The following is a 20071-nucleotide window of genomic DNA, read 5'->3' on the forward strand; positions in this document are numbered from 1 at the left end:
AAAGTTTGACTACAGTGACACGATGGTGTTTGTGGCAAAACCTGGTTGGTTAAATGGAGAGGGAGAAAACAAAACGCTCATGAACAGCTGGTTAGAGGAAGCTGATTGAATTTACGCTGAGCCTCATTTAATTGTTCTTTTAGACCTACTTTTTCCCCTTTTTTTTCTCAATTCTAACAAATTGTTACAAATTGTGTGACAAACAAGAGCATACTTTGGTATTGATGTAAAACACCTGAACCAGGTCCAAGCAAATCAACCAGGACGTACTCTACATTTAAACAGAAATAAAAGTTGTTTGTAACTGCCCTGTTAAACAACATATATAGTGTTTATTTGATCTGACCTATTGGCAGGACAACCTTATTTGTCAATGCCTTCAGAAAATGTGATAAATCACAAACATGACTTATTTTAACTACATGGTTAAAGATATGCCTGTGGGGTTGTGACCACTCGATGAGTCAACATTATCGGGCAGTTATTGCTGAAACAACCAGTGTTTTTTCTCTGAGCAGAGTCTCCAGCAGTTACAGCTCTGCAGTTCAACCTGCACCTACTAGAACAAAGTGATAGCGGCTGCAGGTTTGAGACCACACATGTATACATGCTTAAGTCCAGAATCAACAGGCAGTTCTTTTCTTATAGAGCTGCTGCTTGTGTATGGCTTTATATGTTACAGCCTAAACTTTTAAATGTCAATTTTAACTTGAGCCAATTTTCTGCTGAATATTGGATACAGAGTGCAAACTGAGTGTCACAGAATGATCTCTTTCCGACTTTGGCGGAGGCCAAAAGGACCGAAACAATGCAAAACAATTCTGGAGGAATTCTGTTCTATCCAAATTTAATGCTGTGAATTGCATAATACACAATCAAATTGCAGTAAGCATGGGCAATCTCAACTCGACAAAACACACAAAGAGAGCAGCACTAAAAGGTGAGTCACTGTTCATTTACCCAAACTCTCATTACTAGAGCTACACACTCAGTTTCACAGGTGTAGAGTTTTATACAATTTCAAGGACTAATATTTTGATGCAATGTCTTGTTTATTGGATTTTTGCTTAGATATACAGTAAATGTGTATAACCACACTTAAAACCATAATACAACTTGAAAGCTCTCTAATATTCGGAGGGTCATGGGCAATCCTGGGCCAGCTGGATGCCTTTCCTATAGTGACCTCAGTAGCCAATATGTAGTTTCCATCTTCCCCTTTAAAAAATGAATTGTTTGTCACAATCTTGTTACAGCACCAACTGTGGGTTGTAATCTGTGTCAAGCTAAAAGGACCAATAATCAGAGCTCATTAAGAAAATATGCGCACAGAGAGAAAACACGGACATGGCTCTGTGCCCCGTTCACATTACAAAAAAGCATTCTTGTGTTTTGCGGCTGTCTCTTGTGTCTTCCCTTGTATGACTGTTGAACAACGAGGGCTAAGTGACATACACCTTTTTTGCATTGTGACCTTCTAAATTGATGCAACATCTACTTGCGGACCCATTTTTCAGACTATGGCCTCAGTGTGGGTATGGGCAGCCAATCAGCATTGTTCTGTCTTTAATTATTTAATTTTAAGAATTGTTCACATCCATTATGGTTCAAAGTGACCAATATTTTAAAAAAGTGACTTGAAGTGATTTGAGGAAATATCTGCCTAATCATGGGATCCAGACAGGACATAATGTTGCATACCTGCCATCACTCCGATTTTCACTGCTATCTCCCTATTTTTGACTCTTCTCCTGCAGCGTTCCCCGATTGGTCATTTCTCCATGATGAAGATACAAATCACAAGGGTGTTAGGGTTAGGATTAAGGTCGTTCTAGTTTTTGTGTGGGATATGTTGTAGTATCTGGCAACCCAACAGCAGAGGCCTAGGTGAGTATGTGCAAATAACCCTGCCTGATGAAAGAAAGAAAAAGAAATGTGCTCCAAATTTCACTCAACTTGGTGCGAGACATTCGCCTTAATTGACATTTGCCTCCTGTCTCACCTGCTTAGGCTCTTGTCTCCACACAGACATACTTGCCAACCCACTCGATTTTCCTGGAAGACACACATCTCCTTTATTTCTCCTGATTTATGACAATTGTCACACCCTTTCCCCCTTTTATTTACCAAAACCTGTTTCTGGCACTGTTGAGTGTGTAGTCTACTGCACCATGTCCTCCTCAGTGAGTGAGATGGACAGAGAAATGGAGAAAGGACACTCTCAAGCAAGACGTCCTGAAAAAAATCCTTTTGGAAAGTTTTAAGGAAAGCAGTATGCATTTTGTAAACATTGTACATTTTTCTGTCTGTCCCAGTGGTCACACCAACGTAAATCGTCGAGAGGCTGACAAATACAGGGCAGTGGCGTCACTAGCATGGATAGCGTTAGCATTGAAAAAGCAACAGCATGAATATTAGCAGGGATAGTGATAGCTGTCACTCAAACATGAGGTCTTCTTGTGTATTGAGTAGCTGCAGATTTTGTTCATGGCCAAACTGTATCCTGTACTGTACATGTTCATGTTCTGCCACTAGACAACTTCTCTGCTAAACTTTCCCTCTGGTCTGGATGCTAACGCCAGTCCACGTTAGTGCAGCCATCGTTGTTCTCTCAGCTCGCTTGACACCTCACGCACTATGCACTGCCCTGTTTCTTCAAGGAGCCATGCTCCTCTTATAAGCCGAGCTTGGAGGATGACATATGACTCCCAGATTCCAGGTCTAGTCATATGTCATTATTGGCAAACCATGATGCTTATCAACATTGTCAGGAAGGATGCAGAAAAATATGAAATATCATAAAAAAATGCAAAAATACACTGGAGGGGGGCTTTGAAAGTCACCAGAATGAAGGAAACAGAGTCTCTAAAACTTTGTTTGTCTACAGACAGTAGATCTGCATCATTTTATCCTTGTATTTCTTCCTTTTGAATGTCCTCCTGGCAATGAGGACTCCTCAACACACACACACAATGTCTCACAATGTTGTAAATCTGTGATGTTGACTTGATAGCTTTTTTGTAAAAAAAAGGTTATTTGCTAACAGAAAATCTCCTTCTTCTTCTTCACATCCTAATGTTGGCAGGTACGATGTGGTAGAAATTAGCTCCATGACCTGCTTTCAAAGGCCTTCATAGATTTACTTAACGAATCTCAATGTGACATAACATTTTCTATATGATGACAAGAAAAATATACCACTGAACCAAAAAAGCGGCTCAGAAATGTGAGGCAGATTAGTGAACCATGTGGAGGAACGTGGAAGAAGAGGGAGAAAATACTTACCAGTAAATAGCATGAATTTGATCCGTGCCATCCCAGGAACACCGACAGCCTCAAGCATGTAGCGCAGTTCTTCTTTATGGACGATGCTGTTAACAATGAGCATGTTGACTCCCCACCAACTGCCAATCTCTTCTGATGGCAGAAGCACCTGTAGGAGAAAAACAACAACAACAGTCAAAACACATTAGTATCTCCCAGTGGCAACTCACCACAGTTCAAGTTCATAATCTTTCTCACCCACAATATTCACATCTGCAACCATTTAACCCAAGTGCATTTCCAGGCTTTGTTTGTACGCACAGACACACAGACACACACACACACACACACATGCATGTGTTTACTTTGTGTCTATGTAGAGCAAGTGTGAGGATGCACTCATGGGTGATTGAGTAATAGATGCTGGTGCTCTGCCAGTGCCGCACGCCCTTGTTCATGAATTATAAAACCAAGAGCAATTATGGCTTTTACACAAATTAACCAAAGCATGCTGGATACAAACTGTAATTGGGTCAGTGGTTATTTCCTGCAACACACCTGGGCTTGCAGTAAATGCTGGGTATCAATTATAAATGGCTCCTGTCCTACCCAGGGTGTGTAGCAGACCATGGTGTAACACAGCATATACAAGTGTATTAGCATACACATGATGAGTGTAATAATCTCCATGATAATGCAGCAGTGCCTCTAGTTAGATTGTCTTAGTGTGTCTCTCTGTGTGGATTACATGGTCAGAGGGGAGGAAATGAAAATGTTTTACTCCATTAGTACTTTGCTTTATTATGCACAGTTAGGTCAGTTCTAATATATTATTTTCTGATTCTAATGCAAATTTCTGTGTTCTGTGTTTCAAAAGCATACTGATGATTAATGTTGAATCACTTAGTAATTGTAATCAAAGTTGTTTCATTGCCTCACTCCAAGATCTTTTCAATTGCAATGATTTGGAAGAGTTAAAGTTTAAAGTTCTGATGTCAGTGAGGTCTTTTCTTACCGTGTAAGATTGACATTTTAGTCAGTAACAAGTCAAATCCACAAAGGTACAGTACGCCTTTCACTATAAATAAATTGAGGGACGGACAGCTTAAATAAGAAATGGAATGTTCAGTGGACAATGTATAAAGCAACAGAAAATATGAAGATAACAAAAAGGATACCCCAAAGAAATGAAACAAAAATGATTTCAAGAATCAAGATCCAGGATTGTAGTCCAATTCACAATCAGTCTGTCAATAAATCTTAGTTATTTATGGCTATTTCTCCCAAAATCCTGTCTTTCCCTGTCGACACAAGCAGATGGGTATTATTCATGAAGAAATATTTAAAAAGTTTAACAGCATTACTGAAAGAAAGAAAGAAAGAAAGAAAGACAAAGTGCCTCCAATTATGAAAGTGTCGTGAAACATATAGTTTGCAGTAAAGATCTGAGTCATACAGTATCTCAACTGTGCCAGTTAACCCTGACAGTGCAGCACATGCTTTGAGTGAATGGTATGTGAATAGTCACAGCAGCAGACACCAGTTCATCAGTGGAGTGACTGTCAGGAGTACTTTCAGGTGCTGTGTTACTTATTTGTGCAGCTTCAGTTATTGTTGGTGGGTACATTGTCCCACTCATATACTCTTTAGGCTTCAGCATAATTGTCATAACCACTATAGATTATATACCATTACTCATAACAGCCATGACAATGTACCATTCATTTTGAATCTGGTCAGTACCAGGTAACACCAGTGCATGAACTGTATCATACTATATTATCACAAATCAGCACACTCAAATAAAATGTGAAAATCATGCTTCATTTTCCCATTTATGTTTTTTTTATTATTATTGAATATACAGTAACTTTCGAAAAAATATATTATTACGTTATAATATTTTAATGTAAAGTTTGTGTGAGAGGGATTTATTTCTACTTTAAGTTTTGAGGATCGCTGATTAGAAACTTTCACATCTATGGTTACAGAAATCATGTCAAAAAAAAAGCAAAATGACGTGGATGGGACTTTACATTTAATCCGGCGCTCAATTGACTCAATGAGTTGTGGCACACTGCATCATCCCTGGGCAGTCTGACATTAACTGAATGGAGAGGCTCCGATTCAGAAGCACAACAGTCCCACATACCTGGACTTATTTCCACACTTTGTTTTGTCTCTGTTTCAGTGCTGGAGAAAGGAGCATACTGGTCAGCACATGTCAGCACGGATCAAGCTACTAACAGGTAGTTGAAGGGTTAACTTTTGCCTGTGAGAGCTGTCTAGCTGAGCTAATGTTAGCGTCTCAGTCGGCTAGCTTGACTTTTACTCATTATTCATTTTCTCAAAGTGCTTTTCTGTGTGTTTAGTCACAGCAGCTCTCAATGGCCTAACGTACTTGGGCTCAAGGTAACGTTATCGAACTAGCTCTTTGAATCCCTCGCCCTCCACCACTCACATCGGCAGTGTGATGTGCTGGTCTCCTTGGACTAGCCATCACACTTTCTGCCCCCGACAGGCAGCAATGTGATCTTTGGCTGCGAGCCATCCTCAGACACAGCAGGGTTCTTGTTGTAAATGTGGCACAGCATAGTGGTAGCACTACTACTAAACCAAAGAGCAACATCACAATATTAAATTTAGCCTACATTTGACGTTGTTGCCCTTCTGGAGCAAACATTTCCACACTGACACTTTTAGTACCTTCACTTTATACCTCAGACTGCTCTAGAGAGACAGTGTGTCTGCATGCAAATTAACCTCAAGACCGACATGCGTACCCAGTCAAAAACATTCTCGGCAGCAAACCAATTAACAGTTAACTGTTGACATCCCTCAGTTGAAGAAAAGGTTCCATTGTGACAAACAGTCACGTGTGGCTGAAGTGAATGTATCACTTTGTCAGCTCTGGCAAGCAAACATGATGCATGTAATTCCAGTCAGAAACAGCAGCTACCGACAGTAATAACAGAAGCTTTCAAAGAAAGGTAAAGCATATTTGACATTCCTGCTGCACCAGTTGGAGAAAAGAAGCACAATCTTCCGGGAGATCATATTAATAATGCATGACAATCCTGATGTTTACCATCAAAATATAGCAGATTTATCCAGTAGATATGCCAGATGTCTTATGTCTGCTAAAGCTTATATAAGATGCATAAGACTCATAAGATACTGTATCAGTATTATTTATCACCCGCCCAGGATCATAAAAAAAGACCATTTTATTTCTGGTGTAACAATCCAAAGCCATCAGTTGGCAGTGTTGGGTTACTTTCAAAATGCAATATAATACATATTACTGGTTACCTTCATTTTAAATTAATATATCACGTTACACTATTACTTATTACACTACTTTTTAGTTACTTTCAACAAAATGCCCAGATAACCTATAGAGAAGAATTAAATAGCTCAGACCTTTTTAAATGAAGGAATGGCCTTGGATACAGGGATGAGCAGGCAGACAAAGGATCAGAGTCTCATATATTATGAGATAGGATTAAATATTTTTAATTGTAGGCTCGGTCATATGAAACTCAATTGACCTTTACCTTCTATAATGTAGCCTATAATGACATGACAAGGCAAAAATCTATTTTTCTATGCCTTTTTATTGTAGTCCACAGAACAAGGAATGCATGGGCATTATTAGTAACGCATTATATTACTAAAAGAACCGCTAAAAGAACTATATTACTGTAGCACATTACTTTTGTAACGTTTGTTACTTTTGTAACTCATTACCCCCAACACCGTCAGTCAGCACCTATATCAGCTAGTTGCACACACAAACACACAATCATTGTATGAGCTTGTTTTATTTTAAACATACTGTATATGTCTTGCTCCCCATTTTTTGGTGCAAAACAACCCATGGACTGAATAAAACCCAGGGCTGCGACCAATTTGATAGTTGCCATTTTGTTAAATATGCTCGCTAAGCTAACAGGGAGGCTCTTCTTGGGATACTGATCACTTCCCACCCATTATTTGTGAAATCCATGCAGTTTAAAGCATTTGCTTTCCGCCCACCAAAAACAAGACCTGCAATTCATAGCAAGTCTATTGAGGACTGTCTATGGATCTGTAGCATTTCTTGCTCACATGTGAACGTCATTCTCATGTACTGTAGCCTGAACTCCACCTACACCACACTGTTGCATTCTAACATTAATTTATGCTTTTAGAAGGTACAGACTCTTTGATAGTTGCAGTGAATGTCTTCACTAATATCTGTATATCTACATGTGTAAACACCTGCCTTGGAAAAAAATAAATCAAAACAGTCTGACCCCAGGCTCAGTAACATTGTCAAATATACTCAAGTGCTGCTCACCTAGCAAGTCAAGACCCTGAGGAAAGTTTCCATATTTGAATTTATAATTTATTCTCATTTATAAAAGAGCTATTAGACTATTTTAATGCTCTCTGCTCCTCTGCTTCACAGTGTAAGTAAAAAATGGATGTTTCAATGAAATACAAATAATATTTTTTAAGCATCTGAGAATCCCAGTTTGTCAATGTCACAGCCTCTGGTTGAGTAATAATCCTGAGCAATTACAAATGAGATGTCAGGGTTAGGGTTATTTCTCAGGAATGGCTCGAGGAACATGACAAAGAGCTCAGGGCCTCGACCTGGTCTTCAAATTCTCCAGATCCCAATCAGATTGAGTATCTGTGGGGTGTTCCCGAAAAAGTCTGGTCCATGAAGGACCCACCTTGCAACCTCTAAGGATCAGTCAGATCCACACGGAGGTCCTGTTCCCATGTCTCAATGTCTGATCTGTGGCGGAGCCTCCGTGGATTGTTTTTTCCCAATTATCTTGTGATTGTATAAAGTACATCATATAACTAGATTTATAACTATAAATCTAGTAATCTCTCTGCCTGGATTATGTTCATGGGATTTTTTTGAATGAAGGAACTGCTATAGGCGCCACTGTCTTGGTCTTACACACCAGAGACCAACAACAATTGCATCCTGAGTCTTTGCCTGTTGTTAATTTTAGGCTAAAAAAATGCAGTTTGGTCAAAGTTAGAGAAAGATTCATTTTTCAGTAACATGTCAGTACACAAGCTGTGTCTTGTGCTTCAAAACATGGTGGGCCTCTTTGGTATTAAAATCAAGATCACTTTCCCTAACCTTAACAAAAGACTGTAAATGCCTAAACAAATAAATAAAGGTTGCTACAAGTGGATGTGGTATTACAGGTGAAGGTATTGTAAAATACATTTTGACACAATGTTCTGATCTAGGCAGCATTGAGCTTGCTATTAAATGTATTTCTTTAGAAGGCAAGGTACAAGGTTCTGTTTGACTGGCATTAATTGTGCCAACATTGTAAAGCCAGTACACACACAAGAGGCGTTCACAGATTGTATTAAAAAAACAGTGAATAACCGATGTGACTATAATATAAAACACAAACCTGCATAAATAAGACAAAAAATAGTTTTAATGAGAAAAGTGGTTGTAATTTTGGGAAACTATTTCACTGCTGTGAGATAAAGGCTTCCAGTCAACCGTAGTCTCATTTGTTCACAGTAATTATAGCAAGGTATAACAAGTGCACTAATTTGACAGTGATACATTGATGTATAAAATGTTACTGATAGAAATTCTACTGATCCATAAGATTCAAAATATCAAACATGAAAAATTGTACACTGAAGATAACAGAGATAAGTTATAAGATGTCACTTAATCTAGTGAAAACATCCCCTGTGGGCTTTGTGAATGTGAATCGCTGTGAAATTGCATTCTATTTATGTTTATTATATATATTTGGTATCGGCATGTATATTACTTTAAATTAACGGTCTGTAAAAGTAAACGAGCAAACTAACTTTTCAACAATCAGCCGTCATTAAATGACAATTACCTGTGTTGATCCATCTATGCCTTTATGGCTCATTACAGGTTTAACAGGAACTGCTCACTGATACTGATCTTTAGACAAACACTATAAATATGTCATGACAACATGACGGTGTATAGAGGTGTGTGAAGTGACTTTTGACTTCAGAGTTGAGAGATCTGAACTGGAACAAAGAAAATCCTTTCAGTCGTACATCTAAGAATGCATCAGGGAGTAAAAAGCTTTGCAATTTGATAAAACAGAGCAAAGCCCTTTACTGATTTGAAAGGGATCATAGAAACTTCAATTCAACCCTAAATTTGAGTGAATTATACACAACAAACCACAAAACATGCCTGAAAATTTTTAAATTCTTCAGGCAAGATATATATGATAGCTAATCACACTCACTTTGTCATTAAAGATAATTTTTAATCATATCGACAGAGAACAATAAAATGTTATTAAATCATGGGAATCAAGGTTTACACGCTGGGTTTGGGATTTTCAGGTGTTTTCAGCCCTTTCAGCAGCTTGTTTCTCTGCAATTACTTTACATGTATTGATCGGGGCTTTCACGGACAAAAAAACAAAACATAATACAGAAATTTTAAAGCACCAAGTGTGAGAGCTGGATTGCATAGTCACAACTGGATTGTAGCAGTAATGATTTTGCAGCCACAGATCCCTGTTGAGCTGCAGTCTATTCTATCCCCAGGTAGTCCCATATGAGGCCTCTGGCAGAAAAGCCATTGTGCCTTCTCCAAAAAGCCCATCTACCACTCTGCAGGTGCATGAGTATAAAACTGAGAATGTTTTCAGGTCAAAATGAAGCAAATAATTCCTCCCTACAACGTCTTTCTTCCCTTTATTCTAACATTGGCACTTTTAACTATAAATATTACAATATCACTTGTAAAACGTAATTAAATCTCATATTGTTTCTCCTCTGTGGTCTCGACCCTATAGAAATACATGACATTAGGCTATTACAGGCGCTTTATTAAAAAGGTGACATTTCACAGCCAGTGATAACTCTGCTGTGTTAGTATAACATAAGATGGGAGCAAGCAGTCAAAGCTGTATTGGTTTCTAAGGAAAAATGGCTTGAAAGCTAATGCTAAATCATAAGTACAGTGTTTTTACCTCAGTCTTTCTTTCTTATGTGCCTGTACAAGGCGAGCTGGCATCAAAGTTGCTGCAAAATAAGACACAAGGGCAGAAAAGGCTGCACTGCAATAAGGAGGCTTTGCAGAGAGATTATTTCCCTTCTAACAATTAAAGAGAGCCACTGTCACAGCTGTCATGTTAGATTTACAGTAAAATAAGACGACAATCTCCTCAACATTTCCACAGCCAAGAATTCATCCTATGTTGATAGCAACCGAGTTCTTATACAGAAAGCTCAGATGATTCATATTTCAACCCAAATCTATAAAATATATAGCACTGTAGTTTTCAAAGGGAAGCACCCTGTTTAACTGATCCACAGGCACAGAAAACAGGATATGTTACCTACTTGGCTGTATTACCGACGGAGGCATAAAATAACTTTACATTAATAAAAAGAGGGAATAGCTTTTATCTGCAATTTCCTGATACATAAAAAAACATGATTTATCACTGGACGGTGTGAAAAATTTGATGCCCTCATGATATAATGTCTTGTGAATGAACAAATGTTGCTACTCTAGTTGCTTTTGCTTCAGGTTAGTTGCTTCATTGGGTTGTTTAATCATGAATGTGAGATTGATGCTACAATGTATGGTGCCCCAAAAAGCTCATATTGACATTTTTTAAAATGTCTTTTGTATTTTGTTTCATCATACACATTTTTATTTCAAACTGTCCTTTTTCAAAAGGTTGTAATTACACAGTTTGGCCACTATGTCGAAATAACTTCCAAGCCTGACGTTGTCCCGTTGGCTTGAAAACAACTAGCTAACTAGCTTCTATTGGTGATGATAAAGAGAAGAGAACATACAGAAGGTCTCTTTTGCCTTTTAATAGTTATTTGTCTTTCTCTAAGAAATATCTGTATCTTACTTTAAAATGACCAGCTAGCTGTGGATGCTAACACTGGCACTTCACTTTGATGATAAATGATAATCCTAGCTTACAGGTGACTCTATATAGCTGTGTAGCTACAGGAAAGTAGACACTAGTTACTGTTACTTTATACTCTCTAGCTGGCTAGCTAGCTAGCTACATCTAGCTATAGTTGTTGGCCGTCTGGCAAAATGGGAGAGAACAATTGGCTGTGGGGTAAGAAGGTCGTACAATTCCACTGTCATGAAAAGTGATAGGAAAATTGCATTAGATTAAAAAGTTCTGCATTAAAATAAATATAAATGAATCAAACTGTTCACTTTGAAAATGAGAATGATTGAGTTACATGTTGAGATAATGTTTAATAACTGGTTTAATGATTTCTTTTAATTGTTTATATTTTACTCATTATATTTGTAAGATTATTTATTATTATATATTAAACTCAAAGCTAAGCTTAAAAGAAGCTTTTATGTAAAGTATAACAGTACAGTTTTGGGTAATTTTTACCATTGTAAAAGAAAACTAAAATACTCTTCTGACATGACAAGAACATTAAAAGCATCAGAATTTCTGCCTTAAGTTATTTTGGTAAGCTATAAAAGCGTCATATGTTTCCATGGCTTTATCTGTTCACTGGCAGCAGTCTGGAATCTGATGCTCTGGGCTATGGACAGACGTCACAGACTCTTAAGTGGTACAACTGTGACCAGATTTGGAGGACAGAGAATGAAACACGCTGTTGGTTCTCCCAACTCCTTCCTGCAGGAAACAAGATCGTGGCTCTGCAGGGGTTCTCAGCTATTTGGGTCAATCAGCTTAAAGAACAACGGGAGCATAGAATCTGTAAATCATCGCTTTCACATATCCGATGGCATGATCCCCTTTGCAAATACGACTTGGGCATTTTTGTTTATGTTACTGAGCCTTCATCACAATGCAAAACTTCAATAACTGGATTAGTGTCCAACGTACAGTAACGATGAGTGAGTCTGGAAGCGTAAACCTTGAACTAGAGGATGCAGCCATCTGAGACATATGGTAAGCATGCATATACTTCAGAATGCGCCTTGGCTCTCCACCTCCACAATGCATTGTTTCTCTTGCTGTTTTGAGAGAAGCTCACCTTGAGCTGTTCATCTGTTTCTATGGTGATTCTTCTTTTCTCACGTTTTCTCACTTTTTCTCGCTGCTAGGTTTGAAATAATTTTGGCTGTTTTTGATCTCTAATGTGCAGGTGTTGATATTTGGTGAGTGATAATTAGCACGTAATTTATTTACAACATCAAACTTCTTTCAACTCAAAATTATAGCCCAACAATTAGTTTTGTGTCTCTAATTAAACAGATCTATAACTGTGCACATGCAAACTGATAAGTGGAATACGTACGGTAGAGCAACACATAATTTATAATTATAGCAAAATCCAATGTCTAGAATAGCACTTTTTACTTAAAAAAAGCAACGTGGGCTGCATTTATTCAGATTTTTTCTGCCCAAGGCAGCCTACAAGCAATGTTCCAGAGATGAAGATGTTAATAAGATGGAAATCACTCGAATATCCTCTATGAGGAATACTGTCTTTAGTGTCATCATCATTCTCTGGATGTCGTGTTGGGCTTGCCAGGAGGTCAGTTTAGGTTATGGAAGAGGAATGAAGGCAAAATCAATCTCATGCAATGACTCCAAATAATGAATATGTGAAGCTTATGACTGTGGAAATAATGGAAACGGAGACACTTGAAGCTAATTCAAGCTTCGGTGATTAGATTTATTGCGCAAGTTAAAATAATTTTTTAAAAGTGTTCTTCGGTATAACCACTAAAATTCCAACCTTTATCACTGCATCAGCATGAAGGTAGTTGTCAGTCAAAATCCATAAAGTACTGTACAGGCTGTTAAAGTTATACACCTCTGAGCAAGTTAGCAAAGCGTAATTAGCAGAGAAGAGAGTTGAGTTTTAGTAAAACTTTGAGAGGTTGCATAAAGTGCTGGATGGAAATTAAAGAGAAATCTCAGTCAAACCTCAGTTACGACAGGTTAGTACTATAGTAGGATGTAATACTGCAGGCCTTAAATGGAGACCTAAACCTGGTCAGTTACTGTCAAACTTCAAAACCAAGGCTATATTTCAGGGGTTTTTTTCAACCATTACTTACCATTACGTACCTTAAATGTTATGGCTTGCCAAGCTAATGCTACTTTATTGTTTCTTTCCCTCTCTCCATTTGGCATTCTGTACTTACTTCCAACACCAGCCCAGTCCCTAAGGATAAAATGTTGTTAACATTTCTGCAAACCACTGATACATTCACAATTGTACGTGTTATAGAATACGTACCATATTGACATTTCAACAAAACGTCTCATATCATGTTCACATTACATGTGTATTACCTGGCTTTCATATTGGGCAGTGGATGAGATAGCAGTGGATATTTTTGACAGGATGTTGGGATATCTCCAGCCGTGTTTGTGGCAACCAAAAGCTCTCTCTTCACAATTACCATCACTCTAACCTCTGGATACCACCAGGCATGTCTCGGAGCTGATCGCAGCCGTTCCAGACAATGCTCATGTTTCCACCCGCTGTGCCATGGCACATTTTAGCAGCGGCGTCTAAGCAGTTCTCCATTCTGCTCTGCGGTCAAACAGCGGAACAGCATAGTGCACTCGGTCAAATTTCAAAATAAAACACTGTGTGCCGACTCGGGATCTCAGCACAACAAAGTCGGAAATATTAACAAACTAAAAATGGACATTAAATAAAAATATTTGACTACGTGGTCTACTCAACCACAGCAAAAGTACAAAAATCAAGGGGAAATAATGAAATAACCAAAATCTGACAAAGTCAGCAACATCAGGCAGGCATGATGTTTCGCGCCTGAAATGCTCCCAGTGGGATATGAAACTGTGCGGAGGACGGAACAAAAGAGGTAACAGAGACGTGCTCAGTGGAATCAAGGGGTACATCCTGTCAATAAAACAAAGAAAAGGCTTGGGAAAAAAAGAAGAAAATAACCAAACCAAATGCCCTGCCAGGATCAGCCAACTCTATCAATCAATCAATCAATCAATTTATTGTTTAGAGTGCAAAATCACCATGGTACATGGTCTCAATACACTTTACAATAAAATCAAGTACAATAATAACAGACAATAAAACAATATTAAAACACCAAAGGAAAATGATAAAACAGTTAAAAATTAGTTTAAACCAAAATATTGAGTAAAAAGGTGTGTTTTAAGACGGGACTTAAAAATTGCAGTGGATGTAGCTTCTTTGATACCTAGTGGGAGGCCATTCCATAGAAAAGGAGCACGGTAGGCAAAGGCCCTGCCACCAGCTGACTTTTTATTGATTGGTGGGATGACAAGGAGATTTGAACTAAGAGAACGAAGAGGACGTGGCGGAATGTAGGGAGAAAGTAGTTCAGTTAAATAAGATGGTGCAAGTCCATTTAAAGCCTTATAAGTTAAAAGAAGAACTTTAAAATCGGCTCTAGCCTGAATGGGCAGCCAATGTAGTGATGCCAGGACAGGAGTTATGTGACAGAACCTACTTGTTTTTGTTAAAAGTCTGGCGGCTGAATTTTGCACAAGCTGAAGGCTCCTAGTAGTACAGATGGGGAGGCCAGAAAAAAGGACATTACAGTAATCTAAACGGGAAGACACAAGGGCATGGAGAACCACCTCGGCGCTACGCCGGGATAGAGCAGGGCGGATTTTGGCAATGTTGCGCAGGTGAAAGAAAGCCGTCCTGGTGATTTCCTTGATATGAGTCTGGAAAGTCAGGGTCGGATCAAAAATAACACCTAGGTTTCTAATGTGCGTGCTTTCAGAGATTGAACAACCATCAATATTAAGACAAAGACTGTCAGAGAAGTACTTGCAGTTATTAGGCTTAATCACCAGCAAATCAGTCTTAGCAGTATTAAGCATGAGAAAGTTTTGACTCATCCAGATCTTGATTTGGCTTACACATGTTTCCAGATTTTGTATTTGAGAGGGGTCATTAGGGTGTAGTGGGATGTATAGCTGTGTGTCATCAGCATAGAAATGGAACTGTATACCATATTCGGCAATTATCCTACCCAGAGGGAGCATGTAAATGCAAAACAGCAGAGGCCCCAGGACAGACCCCTGGGGCACACCAGCGGTAACTGTAGAACATTCTGACAAAGAGTTATTGAAACTAACACATTGGGTTCTACTAGATAAGTAGGACTGGAACCATGAGAGCGCCAGCCCGTGAATACCAACGTAATGCTCCAGTCGGTGTAGAAGCACACAATGATCTACGGTATCGAAGGCCGAACTTAAATCAAGAATTAAAAGTATGGAGGCTGATCCAGAGTCAGCAGTGACAAGTAGGTCATTGACTACTCTAGTTAGGGCAGTCTCAGTAGAGTGGCAGGAGCGGAAACCAGACTGAAAATTGTCAAAGAGATTATTGGTAGAAAGGTGGACAGTCAGTTGATCAGCAACAATTCTCTCAAGTATTTTAGATAAGAAAGGGAGAGTGGAGACAGGTCGATAATTGGCAAGAACCAGTGGATCGCTATTGGGTTTCTTGAGGAGTGGTTTAATGATAGCAGATTTATAGGTTAAGGGGACACACCCCTCAGAGAGGGAAGTGTTCAAGATGGCACGTATAGGGGCATTCAGAATAGGAAGGAGTTCCTTAAGGAGGTCAGAAGGGATGGGATCTAGTGAACACGTTGTTGGCTTTGAGGCGGCAACCATTGAGGCCAAGGTCTCAGCAGAAATGGGTTTGAACTGAGAGAGTGAGCTCGTGGACCAGGACACAGAGCACTGGCTGGACACGGTGCTAGAGAGCTGCTGGCTAATGATATTGTTCCTTAATTGGGAGATTTTGTCAGTGAAAAAAACTAGAAAATCATTAGCTGTGAAAGGAGAGCTCAGAACCGGTGAAGAGTGTGTAAGCCTGGCCACAGTATTAAACAGGACCCGATGATTGTTCTTATTAGTTTCGATCAAATTGGAGAAATAAGAAGATCTGGCAGCAGAAAGTGCATGTTTATAATGTTTAAAGCTAAGAGTCCAGGCGAGGCGAGAGGACTCTGATTTACAGGTGCGCCATCTGTCTTCAAGTTTACGACAAGCCCGTTTTAAAGAGCGAGTGAGGTCGGAGAACCAAGGTGCAGATTTAGTTCGAGTGCCTCTACTAGTTCTGAGAGGAGCAAAGGACTCAAGCGTTTCTGACAGTGCACTGTTTAGGCCATCTGTGAGGTTGTTGACAGACATGGACGTGTTGGAAAGTGACTCCAGTTTATCGGGCAAATGATCAGCTAGAAGGGACTTAATATGGTTGTTAATGAAACGAAAAGAATGAGGGTTAGATTCAGAGCGAGTAGGCTTTGTATGCGTGAGAAGGTTAAAAAAGACACAAGAGTGATCCGAGACCGGGACCTGAAAAATAGAAGGGGGGCCAGCGGTAATATCCTTTGTACAGACTAGATCCAAAGTATTACCGAGATTATGAGTGGGGCCAGTGACATGTTGGATGAAGTTGAGACTCGAAAGAAGATCCAGAAATTCCGTTGCTTTGGGATCCAAAACATCATTAATGTGAAAATTCAGGTCACCGAGCAGAACTATTTTGTCATATTTAATCAGAGCGGTAGATAAAAATTCAGAGAACTCTGTTAAAAAAATGGGATTAAACCTGGGTGGTCTATAAATGAGTAATGCCAGGATATGTTGGCGGTTTCCAATAAGCATGGCCAGGTACTCAAAAGATGTAAAATCACCGAGTGAACATACTGTACAGGGAAATTGATTAGAGAAGATAACCGCAAGTCCCCCACCCGTTTTGTCTTTCCTAGCGGAGAATAAGAAGCTATAGTCAGGGGGAGACGCCTCAATAAGAACAGCACTGGCAGTGGAGGAAAGCCAACACTCAGTGAGGAAAAATAAATGCAAACCATAGTGAGTAATAAAATCATTAATATAAAATGTCTTGCTGGAGAGTGACCTAATGTTGAGTAAAGCACAACTGAGGTCGACAGGGGGAAGAGCTGGAGGGACAGGAACTGTTTTTATATTAATCAGGTTAGATGTGACCCTCCCACGAGAGTTGGAACGATTAACTTTACTGGGATCAGGGTTGTTGCCATGAGGACAGTGAGAGCGTTTTGGCAGGATGCAACGCCTGTCAGTAACTCTAATAGGGATATGAGAGCAGATAGGAGTTGGATTTGACATTGGAAAAGAGGTATTAGCATCTGCTACAGGTTTTGCTGCTGCAAAAGAACTAGGTGGAGTAAGGGGGCCAGAAGCAGAGACAGTGCAGACACTAAAGATGACAGCAGGACCCGCACTATCAGAGACAGTGCTGTGACAGGAAGACAACGTGTGCAGGGCAGGGTCTTGCTGGGAAAAGCATCATTTCAGGCTAAAAGCAATGAAGTTAATAAAATTGTTTGTTAATCTTTCAGACCCTTTCCTGTTCAAGTGTAAACCATCCAAATTGAAGAGATCACGTTCAGTCCAAAAATAGTCAAAATTGTTGATAAAACCCAGACCTGTTGCAGTGGTGAAGTTCTGCATCCACGTGTGCAGACTGAAAAGTCGACTAAAACGCTCTGAGCTTTTGAGCAGGGTGGGAATAGGGCCAGAGAGAACACACCTTTTCCCGAGGCTTTCAACAGTGTGAATCAGTGACTCAAGATCATGGTAAAGTTTGCAGGAGCGTCTGGACATGACGTCATTTGTGCCGGTGTGCAACAGAACAGTGTGAACAGACGGATGGAGATCAATGAGGACAGGTATCAGTTCTATAAAGTCAGTAGTAATCCCACCGGAGAGACAGTAAGTGATGGAGCCTGGGAGGTGCACATTTCTGATGATAGAATCACCAATTATGAGGATTTCAGGAGGTTGATTCTTGCAGCCATTGTCATAGACCGACAATTTAGAGGACAGAGACAGATGGGAGATGCCAGGGGGATCCGGAACAGTAGAAGAGGGATTAGAGTCACCTGCGCAGATGACGTCATCATTGAGCGTCGAGGGGATCGGACCCACGTTAGGCCGTGGAAACGATGGCTGCGGGGCAGGGAGAGGAGGCCAGATTTCTGAGAAGGATACCGATGAAGGGGATGAACACCTTGGACGTTTACCCTGGGACATCAGTGGGCTAGTTGGAGGGATGCGACGCTTCCTGTGTCGGGAGTTTGGCAGGACTGATTGCTCCGGAGCAGTGCGTGAGCATGTAGCCGGTAGCTCAGCTAACTTCTCCAGTGGGGTGAAGAAGTTGGACAACGGGATGGGATCGTCGTCACATTCTTCCATGTCAGGGGAAAACAAGGGGAGAGAGACCGGTCTCCCCTTCCTAACAACGGTCGCCCAGGAGGAAGAGGGAGCATCCGATGTGCGGTGGACAGCGTTGGCCGGGCTGGGACCATCCTGCTGCAGCGCTTCCACCCGGGCGAGGAGCGAGGATTGGCGCTGGAGGACATCGTCCAGGAGGGTCGCAATGGAGCGTAGCTCTGACCTCAAGCAGGACAGCTCATGATCCTCCGGGGTGAGTGGGGACATTCTTGGGTGGAGCAGATGGTGGCTGAGAAAAGAGAGAAAAAAGCTCCGGCAGCAACGGTGTTTGGAGTAGCCTATGTTTGTTTGCCTAGCGGCTAGCTGGATTGCTAGTGTAATGTTTACAGTGAAGACTTACACACGAGGACTCCAGATGGAGTCCACGGCGTTGAAGAGGCACATATAGCAGACTGTTTAGATGGTGAGAGGAGGCGAGACTTACCGGCACGGGCCCAGATACTGGGCCCGGTGAGGTGGTAGGGTGTCCGGTAAGCTAGTTGGTTGAATCTCACAGGCTCTTCAGTGCAGCACAGCAGTTTGTAAAATCCAAGATAAATCCTCGTTTCACTCCCAAAAGTTAAAAAGTACTTTCAAATACTTTCACTTTCATCCGTGAGTAAACAAGCTGTTCTCGGAGGAAAATGAGGTGGCAAAATAGAAATGTCAAGACTGTAGAGAAGTCAGAGTCCCACTTGTGTACTCTAGTGGGCAACTCTCATCACTCACAGAAAAACATGGACCATGAAGTATTTTGAAATGCTCCTCCCAAAATTCATTTTATTTCCTGACTGCTATGTTTTTGCCTTTGAGAATTTGTGGGAAGATAACATGTGAAGTTGTGGTACTTCAAAAAGTGCAACTTGAGTGTGAACATGTTCCCTCGTCCTCAGTATCCTCTAAACTTTATTGCTTTCTCCCACAACCCACAGGCCCCCGCTGCTTATGAAAGTCATTCAGAACAATTTAGCTCCATCGTCCCTCAGCCCCATTGTTCAGTACACTATGAATACACTGCCACCCAAGATAATGCTAGCGCAGCAAGCCAATCTCCACAGAGAGACACCTCAAGCGTGAATCAATACCTGTGACTTCTATGAGACAAAAGCTAAGACCTTGCCAAGCCTCGAGCCACTTTGCCAGGGACATGTACTCATGACTTTCCCATGTGTGGCAAAGGTCCAAAGACTGGATCAACGACTGCATCAAAGAGTGACGAAGCCTGGCTTAGTTCAAATCCACTATTATTTCAATCCATTCATGAAGCTGACATTCAGTGATTCAGACACTGAACATTGAACACCTTTTATATACAAATGGCCCATCATTCTTAGTACAAAAAAAAGTTGCTCCTTTTATTAATGTATGTTTCAGCTTGTCACTGTACTATTTTCTGAGTTTCTTTTCTGAAAGTGGAGTGAAATACACTCTCTCTGGCTCAATACAACCACAGTACTCTACAAAAATATGACCATATACACAAATATCCGCCCACACAGGAACAGAGAAGGAGGCAGAAAGAGACAGAGAGGAGCGGAACGCAGGGAAATCCTGCA

General features: G+C 40.3%; 1 protein-coding gene across 1 annotated transcript; it reads right to left on the reverse strand.

Moving 5' to 3' along the window:
* Window positions 1-14387: 14387 nt before the first annotated feature.
* On the reverse strand, window positions 14388-18743 carry LOC140994813 (uncharacterized). Its single transcript, XM_073464603.1, has 2 exons — window positions 17729-18743; window positions 14388-16492 (listed from the first exon to the last, which is right to left on the reverse strand). Exons 1-2 carry the CDS (start codon window positions 18741-18743, stop codon window positions 14388-14390), a joined length of 3120 nt encoding a protein of 1039 aa, XP_073320704.1.
* Window positions 18744-20071: the final 1328 nt, after the last annotated feature.

Source organism: Pagrus major, chromosome 4, assembly GCF_040436345.1.
Source record: "Pagrus major chromosome 4, Pma_NU_1.0".
Taxonomy (NCBI): Eukaryota; Metazoa; Chordata; class Actinopteri; order Spariformes; family Sparidae; genus Pagrus; species Pagrus major.

Bases quoted from the DNA above. Each gene is read 5' to 3' on its own strand.
- LOC140994813 (XM_073464603.1), bottom strand. From the start codon at position 18,743: ATGTCCCCACTCACCCCGGAGGATCATGAGCTGTCCTGCTTGAGGTCA. The intron at 16,493-17,728 runs GTCTGGGTTTTA...AGTCCCTTCTAG, and splicing joins GAACTTCACCACTGCAACAG to CTGATCATTTGCCCGATAAA.